The sequence below is a fragment of the Anomaloglossus baeobatrachus genome, chromosome 6, assembly GCF_048569485.1.
Source record: "Anomaloglossus baeobatrachus isolate aAnoBae1 chromosome 6, aAnoBae1.hap1, whole genome shotgun sequence".
NCBI lineage: Eukaryota > Metazoa > Chordata > Amphibia > Anura > Aromobatidae > Anomaloglossus > Anomaloglossus baeobatrachus.
This window is the reverse complement of record NC_134358.1, coordinates 520,868,706-520,887,008: the sequence shown is the minus strand read 5'-3', so window position 1 is coordinate 520,887,008 and position 18,303 is coordinate 520,868,706. Positions and strand designations below refer to the sequence as shown.

Sequence of the window (18,303 nt, the reverse complement as noted above, 5' to 3'; positions counted from 1 at the left end):
AAGACCCATGCGCACAGCGCTAGTGTCCCCGGCGCACTAGAACACCCAGCAACTCTGGCGTGTGTCTGTGCCTGTCTGTACGGGGACACAGAGTACCTGAATGTTGCAGGGCCATGTCCCTGACGGCACTCAGCTCCGTATCCAGCAGGATCTCCGGGTCTGTGGATGGAGCCCGGCCTCAGAGTCTGGAGGCCGTTAAGATCCCACTTCCCCAGAGCCCTTCAGTGGGATGGGGAAGGAAAGCAGCATGTGGGCTCCAGCCTCCGTACCCGCAATGGGTACCTCAACCTTAACAAACACCGCCGACACAAAGTGGGGTGAGAAGGGAGCATGCTGGGGGCCCTAGTATGGGCCCTCTTTTCTTCCATCCGACATAGTCAGCAGCTGCTGCTGACTAAACAGTGGAGCTATGCGTGGATGTCTGACCACCTTCGCACAAAGCTTGAAAACTGAGCATCCCGTGTTCCCACGGGGGGTGTATAGCCAGAAGGGGAGGGGCCTTACACTTTTTAGTGTAATGCTTTGTGTGGCCTCCGGAGGCAGTAGCTATACACCCAATCGTCTGGGTCTCCCAATGGAGCGCCGAAGAAATGGCCAAAACTTAACTATCCACTAAGTAAACAGCGAGGCCCGAAATCACAAGCTGGAGGAGGCCACAAGAATGAAAGTGAATAGGGAGAGTAATAGATCTATGCGGCAGAGAGCCCGTACCAGTACAAATATAATACTGCGTCTGCTTGTGCTCCAGCGTTTATACAGAATAAGGGGAAACTATAATGGACTTCAAAGCAAAAGCAGAAACAACCTGTGAAAGCTAAACCTGCACAAGTCTATTGCAATCAGAGGAGTCAAGGGTTCATTTTACATCTACAGAATAAAAAAAAAAAAAAAATGCAATTATTGATTAATGCTAATGATTGGCACTATTTTGAAATACTGCAGCGCAAGCGAATGACACCGTGCCAGATGCCCATTAGTGCGGCTCTTAAAAAGGGACATTAATCTGTAGATCACACTTACAACGTATCCTGACTGGAATACAAGTCATCACAGAAAAGCTGCAGAAATACTGTCTTATCAACGTGGTTACAGTGAATTTTGAATGTGTCAGATACCCTATTAGAGAGGGAATGCAGATAGTGGGGGCTAGAGACCTAGGATGCCATGAAAATCCAAGATGGGAATACCTCTTAAAAGGAATCCATCACCAGGTTTTTACCACCTAATCTGAGCGCAGCACACTGTAGTGGCAGAGATCCTGATTCCAGTGATGTGTCACTTACTGAGCTGCTTAGTGTAGTTTTGATAAAATTACTGTGTAATCAGCAGTAGATTATCATTACAGGACTACTTGGCGTGCTGCAGGTAGTCCCAGCATATTCATGAGCTCCTGTATAACTGCTAGATCTACCGCAGAGAAAACATTATTAATTTTATCAAAAATAACAGCAAAGAGCTCAGTAAGTGACATCGCTGGAATCAGGGTCTCTGTATCTACATTATGCTGCTCTCAGATAGGGGAGCAAAAAAAATCTGGTGACAGATTCCCTTTAAAGTGTTTATTCAGGCTTGGGACACATCTTCAAGTCACTCAAACTAACTGCAGATGTGTTAGTCCTCACAGCAGTCAGGATTCTTCGTTTCCAGGAGGAGGCGGTCATGTAACCACAAGTATACGGTTTGTTTACTTCTATCTACATTCTGACTAGACGTGTCCAGCCTCACTCAATTCACTTGTTTGTAGCGAGGCAGTGTATGTCTATTCGGCATGTGACTACATCAGAGAATCCTGACAGCGCACTCACTGCACGCCATTTGTATTCACAAGTTTGTAGTACCAGTGTCTGGACAATCCCTTTAAATGTGGTTCAAATACAAAATGCACAGACATAATAAACTTACTTGTCACTGCTACATGTCTGTTGGACTTTCCTTCATCTATAGTATCCATAACTTCTTCGGGGCTACATACAAACCGTTCAGTACATCCCTTTAAAGAGAAAACTGAAAGTTACGGGAACGATGTCACCTAGCAAAATCAATAGATTAAATCTACTGTAATCTGCACCCACCTTTACATACGGAACTCTATTTTTGTCTTCATGGACAGAAAGATTTGTTTTTGACACTGAAATATAAGAGAAAGAATAAGCGGTGAGGCGAGGATGTACTTATTATTCCAGATAATACAGCAGAAGCTCTCAGCATTTGGAGAACATTGTCGGTTCTACAGCAGCCCTGGCATATATAATATATATATCTATTTCTCACAGACCAAAAGTTTGGACACACCTTCTCATCTCTAGAACAACTGTTAAGAGGAGACTTTGTGCAGCAGGCCTTCATGGTAAAATAGCTGCTAGGAAACCACTGCTAAGGACAGACAACAAGCAGAAGAGACTTGTTTGGGCTAAAGAACACCAGGAATGGACATTAGACCAGTGGAAATCTGGGCTTTGGTCTGACGAGTCCAAATTTGAGATCATTGGATCCAAGCACCGTGTCTTTGTAGAAAAGGTGAACGGATGGACTCTACATGGCTGGTTCCCACCGTGAAGCATGAAGGAGGAGGAGGTGTGATGGTGTGGGGGTGCTTTGCTGGTGACACTGTTGGGAATTTATTCAAAATTGAAGGCATACAGAACCAGCATGGCTACCACAGCATCTTGCAGCGGCGTGCTATTCCATCCAGTTTGCGTTTAGTTGGACCATCATTTATTTTTCAACAGGACAATGACCCCAAATACACCTCCAGGCTGTGTAAAAGCTATTTGACTAAGAAGGAAAGTGATTGGGTGCTACGCCAGATGACCTGGCCTCTACAGTCACCAGACCTGAACCTAATCGAGATTGTTTGGGGTGAGCTGGACCGCAGAGTGAAGCACAGCCCTTTACGAATATACCAGATTCTTATGAGGAGTCCGCTACATTCTTTTAGCCCTTCTATTAGTCAAGCAGCACAAGATTTTAATCTGACCCGATTTGGTTCCCGGCCTTCAGACCGATAGCTGGAGTTTGCTGCTCTGACGTAGGTCACCACAGTGAGATGCCAGACACAGAAGACGCTCCGAACTTCTATAATCTCTGGAACCTCTAATACAATGATTTGTAGAAACTTGAGTGTTTGGGTTCTTTGTAAGCTATTCAGAATCATCATAAGGCTGTGTGCCCACGTTGCGTATTTGCATGCAGTTACGCTGCGTATTGCACTGCAGCGTAACGGCATGCGTCCTGCGTCCCCAGCACAATCTATGAAGATTGTGCCCAATCCATGCGCATGTTGCATTTTAGAACGCAGCGATTTGCATGCTGCCAAATCGCTGCGTTCTAAAAAAGTAACAAGTCACTTATTCCGTGTGCTTTGGATATAAGTCCCACTCTATGGTGGGGGCTGCATCCAGAGCGCATGAAATCGGCTTTTTCACTGCATCCATTATGCAGTGTTTCTGCAGCGATTTGACGCGCACATGTGCTGCTTCAAATCGCTGCAGAAATTTCTGCAGGGACACGACACAACGTGCGCACATACCCTAAAAGGAGGATTTATACATGATGAATTACAAAAGAAAGGGAAGAGGGATCCTAAAGGAATTTCCCATTTTTTAGAAAAATTGACCCCCAAACAAACCTAGATATAGCTATAATCACATTTACAGCACACATCACCGCTGCAGCCAAACACAGAGTTTAGCAGCACATTCTGTCTACATTGGCAGAGGCCCTGAGCTCTGTGAGCCGAGGAAGGCACGTACGGTCTATTTTACATTACAGGAATCTTTGGAGGGTCCGCTTTTCCAAAAGTGGAAAACCCCTTTAAAAATGACCCTTCCTTCACTATCATTATTATAAACAACAGAGACCCAACAGGCAAGACAAGAAGAGTCATTGTACCCTAACCACGGCTGCCACAAGAAATGTGCTCTGAGCAGCACTGCTGGGTGGAAATGATCCTATATTTTACCAACAACATCAGAGAACATAAATGATAATGTACAATTTCATTTACTGTTCTTTTCTACACTGGACAATGTACTAGCTTCACCAGTAACTGGCCAGACTAGGGCCACGTGCACACATTGAGTACAGTGGAACCTAGGTTAACGAGAACAATCCGTTCTGGGAGTGCGCTTGTTAACCAAGTTACTCGTTCAGCAAAGCAAGATTTCCCATAGGAAATCATTGCAATGCAGACAATTTGTTCCAAAACTTGTTAAATGTCCCATCCTGGTCCCCTATTGTGCCATTCCACACATGCACAAACACGCACATACACACATTATGCTCACCTTACCTTACGTTCCCTCGCCGGCCTCAAGGAACTTGTAGTTCGCCCGTACACACTTTGTATTGGGTAACCATAGTGACCGATGCCGGACCTTCCACTCCTAGAGTGCCGACATCAAAGACAGGAGCCGCTTGCCTCTGATTGGCCAGCGCGCTGCCTTTGAGTAGCGGCTGACAGGGGAAGGCCCTCCCTCGTCGCTACAGGATGTGTATGGGCAAGCCTCTCGACGAGTGTGGACCTTCCCCTGTCAGCTGCTACTCAAAGGCAGCGCGCTGGGAGCAGAAGGTCCGGCATCGGTCGCGATGGTTAAACGATATACAGCATGTACGGGTGAACTACAAGTACCATGAGACCGACGAGGGAACGGAAGGTAAGGTGAACATAATGTGTGCGTGCGTGTTTGTGTGGACTGCAAGAGCGGGTTAGAGCGCGGTGGATGTACGGAACCGAAAGTGTGTGCAGTGAGTATTTGGCTCGTACAGCAAAGATTTCTCGTAAACAGGGTTACAAATTTACAGTAAGCTTTGCTCGCTCACCAAAATACTCGCACACCAAGTTACTCGTTTAGAGAGGTTCCACTGTATTTGGAGAGTTTTTTACCACTGTATTTGTAGCCAAAACCAGGAGTGGAACAATCAGAGGAAAAGTATAATAGACACACGGGCACCACTTCTGTATTTATCACCCACTCCTGCTTTTGGCTACAAACACGGAGGTAAAAAAATGCACTAAAAATGCACGAGGCCTAAATCACCCTGTAGGCAAGAGCTGGTACAGCCTAGAGATGATAGCTAAAGGGGTTGTTTACCACTTGGACAGACCCTTCTCATTCCCTTTGTTTGGCTCCATAAAAATAAATAGCTCTATACTCTCCTCCGATGCAGCTGTGGTTCCAGCAATGTCTTAAGCTGCGTTCCCAGGGACCACATGACTTTGTACTGACACGCGAGCCCCGCAACCAACCAAGGCCGGCTTCCTTCACCCCGCCTTTAGATGTTTAAGCAGGAAGTCTGCACAGCGCTCACAGCCTGCTCAAATGTCCAAAGGTGGGGAGACAGACGACGGACGCCGATTGGTCGCTTGGCTTGCGTGTTATAACAATGTCAGGTGAGCCCCGGGAAAGCACTCTTTTTTTTTTAGAAATGGCTAGCACTCCGGCATAGACTTTTATTTTTCTGGGGGCGAACAAGGAAAATGAACATGGTTTGTCCAACTAGTGGACATCCCCTTTAAACACTTAGGAGGCCCAGTCTGGAAAGCTGATCATGCATCTTGAAGGACCACAAGTATAACATCTTGACCACTTTTTGATCTTCTGGCAAAAAGGTGTCACTTACCATCCAGTAAATCTCTTATTTTGTCCAAATAGATTTCAAAATACGACACCTAAAAGACAATTAAAGTAAAAACGTCAGATGCTATAAAAAGAGCCAAACCTATAAAAGCGTCTTCTATGACATCTACCGTTAACAATCCCATAAATAATAAGACTGGATAAATGGGCAACATACATTTAAAAAAGGAAACCAGGCACCTGCCCAAATGCTATTAACCTGTATATTTAGGGTTAAGATTAACCCTATATCAACAAGTAAATAGTGTTTGGGAACATGACAGGATCCCTTTAAAGGGTGGGGGGGGGGGGGGGGGCACTGTGGCATAAACACCCATTATTTAATAGGATATAAAATATAGAACCTAATAGATGGTCACTAATGTCAATACCTTTATGTGAAATTCCAGGTTCTCATCCATGGAGTAAATGTAGTTAAATATATCCTGAACTATTCTGGGAATAATTCCCATTCCATCCGGATCATGCAACTTCCCCTAAGAAGAAATCAAAGGCAAAATTAGCACCGTCACCATTCACAAGGCTATTTGTAGCAGTAAAAGGCCACAGATTTACCTCCATAGTGTGCGTCTTTCCGGATGATGTCTGGCCATAAGCAAATATTGTACCGTTATAGCCTTCAAGTACGTCTGAAAAACAAAACGATGCCCAAATGTAATGAATTGTAGTTGGCACATTATCTTACTATGGTAGCGGGAGTATATATTAGCCTGTTCTGGCAATAATTCCAGAATCCAACTTGCAGTATATATATTGGCCCCGGAAGCTCCGAGAGCTTCTTCAAGAAAAACTAGCACCCTCAGGGTGTCAAAATCCCAGCCGAAGCCACACACCTCTGGCAGCAGCTTATTTCAAAATCGGACATGGCGGATGCTTAACGTCCGGCATTATCTGTCGGGGGCCCCCATACACATCAGATTTCAAACAAATCCATTGACAAGAGCAGGATCGGCAGATGTTAGTCTACAGTGTATAAGAGCTTTAAAGGAAATCTGTCAGTAGGATCAGCCATCCTAAGCTTTCTATATGGGTCACAGACCGTTGAATAAATTGATACCTTCATATCTGCGATCTGATGTCTTATTCCGGAGAAATCCACATTTACATTTGATGTCTAAATGAGCTGTTAAGATCTATGGGTCGGAAACAGATCTCCATGAGAATCTGCCTTCACAGCTTATTATAACTGAAAGGGGGCGTTACCAGTGTGAGACATGTAGATCAGGGGAGCAGACTGTCAGTCATTACATGTCTCACACTGGTAACGCCACCTTCATTCACAATGAGCTCTGAAAGTAGATTCTCAGTGAGATCTGTGTCCAGCCCATAGATCTTAACAGCTCATGTACACATTAACCCCTTCACAACATGCATTAGTACATGTACGAAGCGGGTGTACGAAGAGGGCCCACAGGGTGAGCTTGCTCCATACTCAGCAGGTAGTGCCAGGACCTGCTGCTAATAATAAACCTGGTAAATGCTGCTGCTGGAGCACTGCTGAATATAGCACAGGCTCAGGTTGTATTCTACTAAAAGGGAATAAATACAATGAAAAATTATAAAAAAAAAAATAAAAATTAAAAAAAAAATTAAGGTTTTACTATGAAAAAAAAAAAAAAAAAATCGACCAATAAATGAAAATGTTATGGTCTTGAGATTTTTTTTTCTTTCAGCACTAAAATAAAAGCAAAAAAAAACAAAAAAAAAACAAAACACGGACAGTTTTGCCATTGCCGCAATCATACTGATGAGGAGAAGGATATTAGTAACTTACCTGTACATTGTAAAAACAATAAAATAAAATCTAAAATGTAAAAAGTAAAATATATATATATATATATATATATATATATATATATATATATATATATATATATATATATATATATATATATATATATATATATATATATATATATATATAATTTCACAGCACCGATTATTTTTTTTTTCTCCTTTCAGTACACTATGTGGTAAAAAGAACAGTGTCATTCAAAAGTATACCTCGTTCCATAAAAAAATAAGCTCTTATATGATTAGAGACAGCAAAATAAAATAGTTATGGCTATGGGAAGAGGCTGATCAAAAAAAAACCAAACCCCCGCAAAAACGGAAATTTGATGCATTGTGAAGGGGTTAAATTTAAACGTGGAAATTTCTGGCATAAGACATCAGAAATAGAAGAAAAAAAAAAGTAAATAAAAGGTAAATAAATTAAATTAACAACGGACCAATACTTGAGAGGTATACTGGGAACACTCCTAGCATTTGCCACCCGATTAGCTGCTGACAAGACGTGAACAGTCGTATTTCAATGGTTGAATTGCATATATGAACAGGAGCGAGCAGTTCCTCTGAGGACGCCGTTTTGCACAGACGCAGAAACCACGTCATTCATTTCACCCACCTGGTATCATTTTATTCAGCTTCCTATGACCTGCATGGCCATAGACGGCCTTTCACAGATTCCTTCAACAATAGTATGGTACAATCTCAGTATGTAATCGGGGTCACACATCGATGGTCTTTACCTTTAACAATAGCCTTTGCACACGCATTGTAAACTTGTTCTTGGGATGTGTTTGACTGGAACACCCGGTCGTAGATATAAGGTTTGGACTGTGGGGAGAAACAAAAACCAAAAAGGTTAGATAGGTTTGTACCATGTACCTACAAATATATAAGAGATCTGATCACTATATGTACACACAAGACGTGTGAAAAGCTCCAAAGACCTACTTTCAGATCAAAGTCCAAAAAAAAAGTGCTGCTCACAGTAGACTAAAGGCCCCGTCACACACAGTACGAGATCGCAGGTTCTGTGACGCAGCAACGATCCCATTAGCGATCTCGTTATGTGTGACACCTACCAGCAATCAGGCCCCTGCTGTGAGATCTCTAGTCGTTGCAGAATGGTCCGGACCATTTTTTTCAAAGGCGATGTCCTGCTGGGCAGGACACATCGCTGTGTTTGACGCCTACCAACGACCTAGGACCTCAGACATGTAGGCGTCCATTGTGCGTCGCCTTTTCCACGCCCCTTCAGTTCTGATTGGTGGCCGCTACTGCGTTGTGATTGGGCGGCCTAGCCTTTCGGATCGTAGTTGCGACTCCACCTGGATTCATTTGTTCCCAGTTGCGTGCTGTTTTTCATATTGTAGTTGCGACTCCACCGGATTCATTCGTCTCCGGTTCATTTGTTCCCAGTTGCGTGCTGTTTTTCATATTGTAGTTGCGACTCCACCCGGATTCATTTTTTCCCAGTTGCGTGCTGTTTTTCATATTGTAGTTGCGACTCCACCCGGATTCATTCGTCCCCGGTTCATTTGTTCCCGGTTGCGTGCAGTTTTTCGGATCGTAGCTGCGATTCCACCTGGATTTCACTGATTCTACAGACAGCTATACTCCCTGGACACAGTAGGCAATTTTTGGGGGTCTCAAAATTGTTCCCACTTTCATTTATAGGACACCTACTTGCTATTAAAGCATTCTTTACACCTATATTGCCATTTATAATGCCGTTCTTCTATAGGTCCTCATACTAGCATGTGCAAACACCCATAGCGCCATTCTTCTATATGTCCAATCAGAGCTGAGGGGCGCAGAAAAGGCAACGCATATGCACGCCTACGTGTCTTACATCTTGAAACACTACGCCCCTATTCGAGGTCTGAATCGTCACACTAGCTGCTGTGTGACAGGGTCCCAACGCCCGCCGAGATCGTTATACAGGTCGCTCATCGTTACTGCGTCGTTGGTAAGGTCTGACTGTGTGACATCTGACCAGCGATCCTTATCAGGTCGTATTGTTGTCAGGATCGCTGGTAAGTCGTGGTGTGTGACTGGGCCTTAAGACGTGGTGTCATCAAAGTGATTTATTGCTTTATTCTTCCCGTCATGTACACTTTCTGTAGACTAAGGCTGGACACACACAGTAAATGGCTGCCGGGCCAATCGTCCAGCCAACACTCATGGAGGGCTCCGTACTCTGCCGAGGCCTCCTCTGGTCACTGAGAAAGCGGATCTCCAGGATTACAATCCAATCAGCAATTCAAAATCAGACACATACGGCCAACATCTCTACCAACCACTGTTCATCCGGTGCCCCCGTACACGGACCATCTGCAGAACCCATTGATATTGTCTGGTTCAGCAGACATTGGTCTAATGTGTATGGGGCCTACATAGACAGTTATACGTTAAAGAGCCACTAGTAACTGGAGAGAGTCTTGTGCATGACAAAAGATGTGGACTAGGACTGCCGATAGTCTGCCCGAGTATACAATACAGACTGATGCACGGACCGACCGCAGGTCTCCTCACCCCAACTTGGCAGCATCTTAGGAATAGATGAAGACCAGCGGCCAGAGAATGCAGCATAACTGGAGGCCCCTCAAATATCTTCTCAATTTAAAACGACACTTTTGCAATCCAGGGTCTGCAATGTAATTTCTGCCACTGCTCACTAGAGAAACAGATGACTGCATACATCCAAGGGAGGCAGCCCGAGGATGCAGTGACGCATGCACAGTGCAAACAGGAAGGATTTGAGCAGCACCTGCAGCACACTATTGAGGGACAAGTATCAGATCTGCAATCTAAGGAGCGCTGCTAATTTGGTAATTATAATATAATAGCTGTAGTACCCGGCGTTGCCCAGGATAGTAACTGTCTCTGTGTGTCGCTGTCTCTTTCCAGGGCTGTCTACCTGTCTCCCCACTGACATCTTATTACCTCACACATAAGTTTCTTATACTAACAGTTTATTTTGTTCCTATAGCAACCACTGACAGTTGCTATTAATAGCCAGTAGCTCCCACCTCCATTCAGTTAAATAGAGGCAGGATTTTGGTGAATAACTAAAGCACGGTGTTAAATTTTCCCGTCAAAACAGTCTATGACGTTCCCTGGGTCAAATGGGGAGTCTGTGCAAAATTTCGTGATTGTAAATGCGACGGTGCGGATTCCTTTAGCGTACACACACACACACACCTTTATATATTAGATTTTTACATTAGTTGCCGTAAAGGGAATCATTTACAGTATATGACTGTTTGGACCTAGAAAAGATAAACCACTCGACCCCAACATGCTGCTCCAGAAACCATGTTTTGAAGTTTTGTCTGGAAGTGCAGTGATGTGCCACGATCAGCATAAGGCTATGTGCGCAGGCTGCATCTTTTTTTGGCCACAAGGATGCAGCGTTTTTATCTTTGTGGTGACTACAAAAAAGCAGCGTTTTTGGCCTTTAAAAAAAAAAAAAAAAAAGTAGGAGTCCTCCACCTGTCAGGCCTGTATTGAAGTGAGCCACAGGATTAGCGCCATCACTCAGGTGATGTGTGGCGACACCACAATCACACGAGTGACATCACCACTGAGCTCGCGGCTCACTTCATACGCAGTCACAAGTGGAGGACTCCAGCTGTCACCGCACATCACCTGACTGAAGTCACCACTAGTCTCGTGGCTCACTTCAGCCGCGGACTGATTTGTGGTTAGAGGTGGAGGACTCCAGTCAGGTGATGTGCGGTGATAGCTGGAGTCCTCCCCCTGCTACTGCTAGATCAGTGGCGACTTCAGTCAGGTGATGTGCGGTGACAGCTGGAGTCACTGCTGATCGCGCGGCTCACTTCACTTGCGGCCTGACCCTCACAGCGAGCAGTCATGTTCTATGGCTGCTCCCTGTAACTGTCAGATGCAGCAGTGCTGGATGCGTCGTGGGACTGTGTGGATTACGTCGGACCTGGAGGGGTGTTTTAGGGGTTAATAAAGTGGTGAAACAGGGGGCTTTTGATGTTTAATTTCAAATAAAGGATTTTTTGGGTAATCGTAAATAAAACACAAATCCCTTACAGCTTAGTGATGAGGGGGTGTCTCAGACCCCTGCCATCACTAATGGGCTGCTGCCTTTACCCCGATTGCCACCGCACCAGGGCAATTGGGATGAGCCGGGAAAAGTGTCGGGACTGTCGCATCTAATGGTTGCAGCAATTCTGGGAGGCTGCTGGCTGTTACTTTTAGGCTGGGGTGGGGGTGGGGCAACATGTGTTTTTTTGTATGTTATATACCCGCCACCGGTGTCTGATTGGCTGTAGTCAGACAGCTGTCACTCAGCGTGGCGGAGGGTCTGCCTGCAACTAATCACAGCAACCAGTGAGCAGGGAAGGAGTGAATATGTTATGAGCCTAATGAGCAGCGGCTCTGGAACATGAAAAAGCTGCCGCAGCAGCAGTGTGGCAACCGCCTGGTGATGTGTGAGTATGAATGAAGCGCTTGCTCCTACCCCTTTGCGCCCGATTCTGATCCCCATAGACTTTATATGGGGAGCAGTATCTAGCCAAATCCCAGAGATCAATCCTTGCCGACCCGGAGTCTAGTCAGAAAAAAAACGCACTAAAACGCATGTAGAATAACTTGTGTTTTTCATTGCAGTTTTCTCACACCTCATTGAATTCAATGGGTGAAAAATGCAAAAAAGAATTGACATGCTGCATCTCTGTGGCCACTACAAAGACGCAGCCAAAAAAAACTGCAACGTGCGGAAAGCAAAAATGAAATCTCAGACTTTGCTGGGGAAGGAAATTCAAGCAGTTTTGAGACCAAAACTGCACCCAAAAAACGCGCAAAAAACGTGGCAAAAAAAACGCAGTGTGCACACAGCCTAAATCAGCCATCAGGTTCCTTCAAAAGGACTGATTGACAGGAAATACAGCGTGAAGCTACCTAGCACCACCCTCTACCGGCTGGTTGGCAGGTTGTTTGCTCGGGTACACGGCCACTGACCGAGGGTGCCACGGGGTAGGAATACAGCCAGATGCTGACAAACTAGAAGAGCATCGTCACACCCCAACACTTCCAAACAACTTCAAAAAACACAATCTCACGGCTGGAGCAGCACTTTGGTGTCAAATGAATCCACTGTTCTACACAATCACATTACTTTTTTTTTTGTATTTTTTTTTTTTTTTTACTAAGATGGGTGAGGGAAATTAAAGTTTAAGACAGGCTCTCTTAAGGCTATGTGCACACGTTGCGTTTTTTTCAGCGCGGAAAAAACACACCCTCTGGCAGAGGGGAGAATTGTAAACAATGCGTTTTGGAACAAACGCATCAAAAACGCATGCGTTTTCCGTGCATTTTCTTCAGGTACGTTTTTGAACGCATGATCCAGTGACAGTGCCCCAGTACATCCAGTACACAGTGCCAGCCTTCCTGCAGAGATATGAGTGTTGTCCACGGGAGAACACAGCTGCCCATGCCCACGATTTGGGTTCAGGCTGCTGTGGAGCTCTATTCTACCTGCAGAGAACACTCATCTACGCAGCATAAATTGACATGCTGAGGCTCGGGAAGCTGCACCACAGGTCGGTTTATGCTGCGGAGAAGAGAAGCACAGTGGGCACGGGATTTCTAAAAATCCTTCCACTGTGCTTCTACTGCACAACGCAGCGTTATGGATGCAGGGAAAACACTTTGCGCCCATAACGCTGCAAACCCTGATTGTGGGCACACAGCCTAAAATGTGTGAATGGATGTCAAACATATATATAACGTCCCACCCCCCCTGCAAATTCTAGGCTGGCGCCCTTTAGTGCCTTTCATGTGGCACTAAAGGGTGCCTAGCCTTGTATTTAGCCCAAAAAAAAAAAATTAAAATAAATGACGTGGGGTCCCCCCTATTTTTGATAGCCAGTCAGGGTAAAGCAGACAGCTGTAGCCTGCAAACCACAGCTGACAGCTTCATCTTGTCTGGTGATCAATTTGGAGGGCTCCCCAAGCAGTTTTGTTTTTTTTTTTTATAAAAAATTTAAAAAAAAAACCAAAACGTGGGGTCCCCCCCAAATTAGATCACCAGCCAAGGTGAAGCTGACAGCTGGGGTCTGGTATTCTCAGGATGGGAAGAGCCATGGTTATTGGACTCTTCCCAGCCTAAAAATAGCAGCCACAGCCGCCCCAGAAGTGGCGCATCCATTAGATGCGCCAATCCTGGCGCTTCGCCCCAACTCATCCCACGCCCTGGTGCGGTGGCAAACGGGGTAATAAATGGGGTTGATACCAGATGTGTAATGTCACCTGGCATCAAGCCCAGCAATTAGTGATGTCACGGCGTCTATTAGATACCAGACATAACTAATTGACAGTAATAGCAAAAAAAATTGCCAACCAAAAAAAAAAAAATTGAAAAAAAACACTCCCCAAAACCTTTCCTCTTTCACCAATTTATTGAAAAGAAACAAAATTGGGTCCGCAGTATCCATTTTTGACGTCCCACGTCACCTCTGGACCTTCTAGAATATGGGGGGCACGCTCAGGGAACGTGTCCCCCATTTTCTAGTAGTGCAGACCCTCCATTTGAGGAGAGTGGGTGCAAAGAATCTGCACCCACTCTCCCCGGGTCACAGCTGCACACACAGTGCTGAGCAGCCAGCATAGCTCCACAGCTCACACAGAACACAGTAAGCAGTCAGCTGCTCGGCACATGTGACCGGAGCGCACTGTGAAGGAGGAGGGGGCCGCGGGGAATCAGCGCTGTGACAGGTGCGGGGGTTACCGGGGGACACCGGGGGGAATAGGGGGTGACCTGGCAGGGCCTGGGGAACAGTTTTCTGTCGCATGTGTTATTGCACATGCGACAGAAACAGAGGAGTAGGGCGGCCGGTGCGCTGCTGTGCGCGCGGCCATGTTGGATTTTCGGGAGGGGGGTCGGGGCGGGCACTTTGGCGACATCGGGGGCTTTCCTGAACTTTGCCAGGAAGTGAGGTCAACAGGAAACCTCTTGACCTCACTTCCAGGTAAATGCCTGCGTTCTGTATGCCGACAAAGCCCGCGGACCGCAACAAAAAAGCAGCTCACTGCGTTGTAGCTGCGGTCTGACCCGCATCATTGATTTCAATGGGGGAGAGAACGCAGCCACAACGCACAAAAGAAGTGACATGCTGCTTTTCTTTCCGCACCGATTTTTGGCATCCAGAACGCTGCGTTTAGATACGCAGCGTGTGCACTGATTTTTCGGCTTTCTCATACACTTTGCTGGGAAAGCTGAACGCATGCTATTTGTCACTGAAACGCTGCGGTTCTAAACGCAGCGTTTCCGCGGTAAAAAACGCAACGTGTGCACACAGCCTAAAGGAAACCTGAATTACGATGCTCAAACCACAAGCTGGCTGCATGATTGCATTCACACATGTTTATGCTCTGGTGTTTAAAAAAAAAAATAAAATTATATATTGTAAGAAGGTACGGTCAGAGCCCATAGCTGGAGACCAGACTGCTGCAGCCCCCAGCCGGCTTCTCCCAGCACTGCCGCAGCCCCCCTGCCCGCTTCTCCCAGCACCGCCGCAGCCCCCCCCGCCCGCTTCTCCCAGCACCGCCGCAGCCCCCCCCGCCCGCTTCTCCCAGCACCGCCGCAGCCCCCCCGCCCGCTTCTCCCAGCACCGCCGTAGCCCCCCCGCCCGCTTCTCCCAGCACCGCCGCAGCCCCCCCCGCCCGCTTCTCCCAGCACCGCCGCAGCCCCCCCCGCCCCGCTTCTCCCAGCACCGCCGCAGCCCCCCCGCCCGCTTCTCCCAGCACCGCCGCAGCCCCCCCGCCCGCTTCTCCCAGCACCGCCGCAGCCCCCCCGCCCGCTTCTCCCAGCACCGCCGCAGCCCCCAGCCAGCTTCTCCCAGCACCGCCGCAGCCCCCGGCCGGATTCTCCCAGCACCGCTGCAGGTGACTGTCAGATCTCTCCCAAGGATCTGAAAAATATACCTGACTGCAGCTGGGCTCTGATTAGTGCTACCCGTGAAGTAATCACCATACGTACGCGTTTCTAGTTCTGGACAACCCCTTTAAAATTTCATAGCCCCTCGTTATTAATTTAAAAAATAAAATTAAAATGGTTCTCCTTATGACAGGTCGCCATTCATGGGTCTGGCCGGCCACATTTGCTATGTGAGGCTACTTTAGTTTGCCAAAGGACCATTTAAGTGGCCTGTCTTGGCCCCAAGTACTTAAATACTGGTAATTTTTATTGCTAATTAAGTAAGAGGAAAAAAAAAAAGAAAATACAAAAAGGCATGTAGGGAGTTATTCCTAGCAACAGGACTATAAATGGATAGCCAACTAATTTTCTACATAGACAAATGGTAAACTATAATTACACATTCTCATTATATAAAGCCCAGGCATGTGATGAATGCGGCTCAGTCACAGGACGCGGCGCTGCAGCACATCACACCAGACCCTCCGCACGTTACACTCCATGTTTAATAAAACCACATTCTGCAATTCCCTTTTATTGAACAGGTTTTTACCTTTATGATTGCACAGCTTTTTTTATTCTGTTTTCTGTGCAGGATTATGGGGACGACCATGACGACTGAGGTTTTGGTATCAGCATTTAGGCTGGGGTCACATTAATATTGAGCTCTGCGGTGGGATTTTTACCTACATCCCTAGTGATGAGCGAGCACTACCATGCTCAGGTGCTCTGTACTCTTCCTAGTGATGAGTGAGCACTACCATGCTCGGGTGCTTGGCACTGATAACTAGTGATGAGTGGGCACTACCATGCTCAGGTGCTCTGCACTCGTCCTAGTGATGAGCGGGCACTACCATGCTCAGGTGCTTTGTACTCGTCCTAGTGATGAGTGAGCACTACCATGCTCGGTACTCTTCCTAGTGATGAGCGAGCACTACCATGTTCAGGTGCTCTGTACTCGTCCTAGTGATGAGCGAGCACTACCATGTTCAGGTGCTCGGTATTCGTCCTTGTGATGAGTGAGCACTACCATGTTCACGTGCTCGGTATTCGTCCTTGTGATGAGTGAGCACTACCATGTTCAGGTGCTCGGTACTCGTCCTTGTGATAAGCGAGCACTACCATGTTCAGGTGCTCGGTACTCGTCCTTGTGATGAGCGAGCACTACCATGCTCGAGTGCTCAGTAATCGTTACGGACACTCGGACATGTTTGACGCGAATACCTGCAAATAATGGGAGTCAATGGGGAAATCTTCTGGAAAAATGCTCAAGTCCCCCACTTACTTTCACTATACTCGGGTACTTGAGTTGCGCCCATCCAGGCATCCATCTGCTTGTTACAAGTACCCGAGCACAGTAGTGCGCACTCATCACAAGTGGTCACCACTGGAATGGAGTCTATAGTGTCAACATTTGCCCTGTTATGCTGAATGTTCCATCTGTATCTCGGGGTTTTGTTTTTTTGTTTTTTTTTTAAAAAGGGCTTTAGGTGGTAACCCCAATTAAGTGCTCAGCGTACACAGCTCTATAGATGAGAACTTGGCCTTAGAGATGTGCTTTACAGCAGCCACATGAATCATACACAGGACAGCCTGGCTCTGATTCATTGACTTCTATAGGAGAGTATTTTTGTGCATGCCCTATAATCTGTAACAGATCATTGTGAAGGGAGGGGATGAGCCATGACCTCACTACTGTGAATTGCGGACAGTGTATATAAAAGTGACATTGTCATCATGTCTGTGATGATAATGAAACAGCTGAAAAATCTGTTCACACTTGCATGGTATTTTCAGTTTATATGACATCTGGTTGGACTCATTACAAGATTGACTACACTGACTTGCAAAAGGGTCGTGTCAAGTCCCATCATGGTATCAGTCATTTTAATCGGAAGAAAAGAGTTAACTGTCATCAAATGTGAACGGACCCTTTTCAGCAGTGTCAGGATGGCATGCCGGAAAAAAAACAAAAACACAAAACCATTTGTATTAGTCAGATGGAGAACATAGAGCTCAGTGGCTGGCATTGGGCAGAGCGGGTCCTATAACTTTAAATGGACTGGTAACTGCGCAGACTGAATGAAATGATTCAATGCTGCAGATGAGAATAGCATGCCTTCGGGGTGACCCCATGCCGTGCGGTAAGACGCCCTCCCCGCACCCCGGAGATGGAGCCTCGCTGAGCGGAGCAACAAAGCCGGCCTTCATTCGGCAGACTCCAGTGCTCCAACACGGCTCGTCTGACAAGTGACGCACTGCAAGAGAGGTCAACCCTTAATACCCAGTGTGAACAGACGTGTATATGATGGAGCAGGACAGACTGTAGACCGTCACCCCATCAGTGCTAGGGTGCCCAAAGATAACCGAACAAGACAACAATCAGCACTCCCGACCCTGCAAACAGCGGGGAACATGTATTATCAGGCGGCTGCTTATCTCTATAGAAAGCAATGGGCTTCAAAAGGCAAAATCCAGCCGTACTCTGCCCTCCTGCCCCCAGATATCAACGTGGGAAAATAGTGTGACCTGCACAGTGTAAATAATTATATTTTTATGGAATATCTTAGCAGCGATGAGAACACGAATGGCTCTAACTCAATGGTATATAGGACCCAAACGCCCCATACATGGAGGAAGGTCCAGATACTTTAAAACTATGCCGGGAGATTGGCTTCTGGGCATTATGTGCTGAATTATAATTTTTTTACATCACATTTTTGTGTAGAAAGGATGCAAACGTGGCAGATACCACATCCGCCAATAATCGGAGAACAATGAGCTTTTAGGCAAAATCAAAAACTTCCCTTTGCCCACAGCCCGTTTAGACTGCACACTTATTGGAAAATGATCATTCCTAGCAACGCTCGCTGACATTTCTGATGGGTACATGGACCTTCACCCTCCGGCTCTAAGGCCTGCATC

At 46.3% G+C, this 18,303-nt stretch overlaps 1 protein-coding gene across 1 annotated transcript in view; it reads right to left on the bottom strand.

Annotated features, from left to right (window-relative positions):
* Positions 1-18,303, bottom strand: part of KIF5B (kinesin family member 5B) — a 125,510-nt gene that overhangs the window by 84,125 nt on the left and 23,082 nt on the right. The window contains exons 2-7 of the mRNA XM_075315489.1: positions 8,171-8,258; positions 6,195-6,268; positions 6,011-6,115; positions 5,623-5,671; positions 2,073-2,128; positions 1,903-1,990 (exon numbers count right to left, since the gene is read on the bottom strand). Of these exons, the coding sequence (XP_075171604.1) occupies positions 1,903-1,990; positions 2,073-2,128; positions 5,623-5,671; positions 6,011-6,115; positions 6,195-6,268; positions 8,171-8,258 (460 nt within the window). The remainder of the gene's footprint in view (positions 1-1,902; positions 1,991-2,072; positions 2,129-5,622; positions 5,672-6,010; positions 6,116-6,194; positions 6,269-8,170; positions 8,259-18,303) is intronic.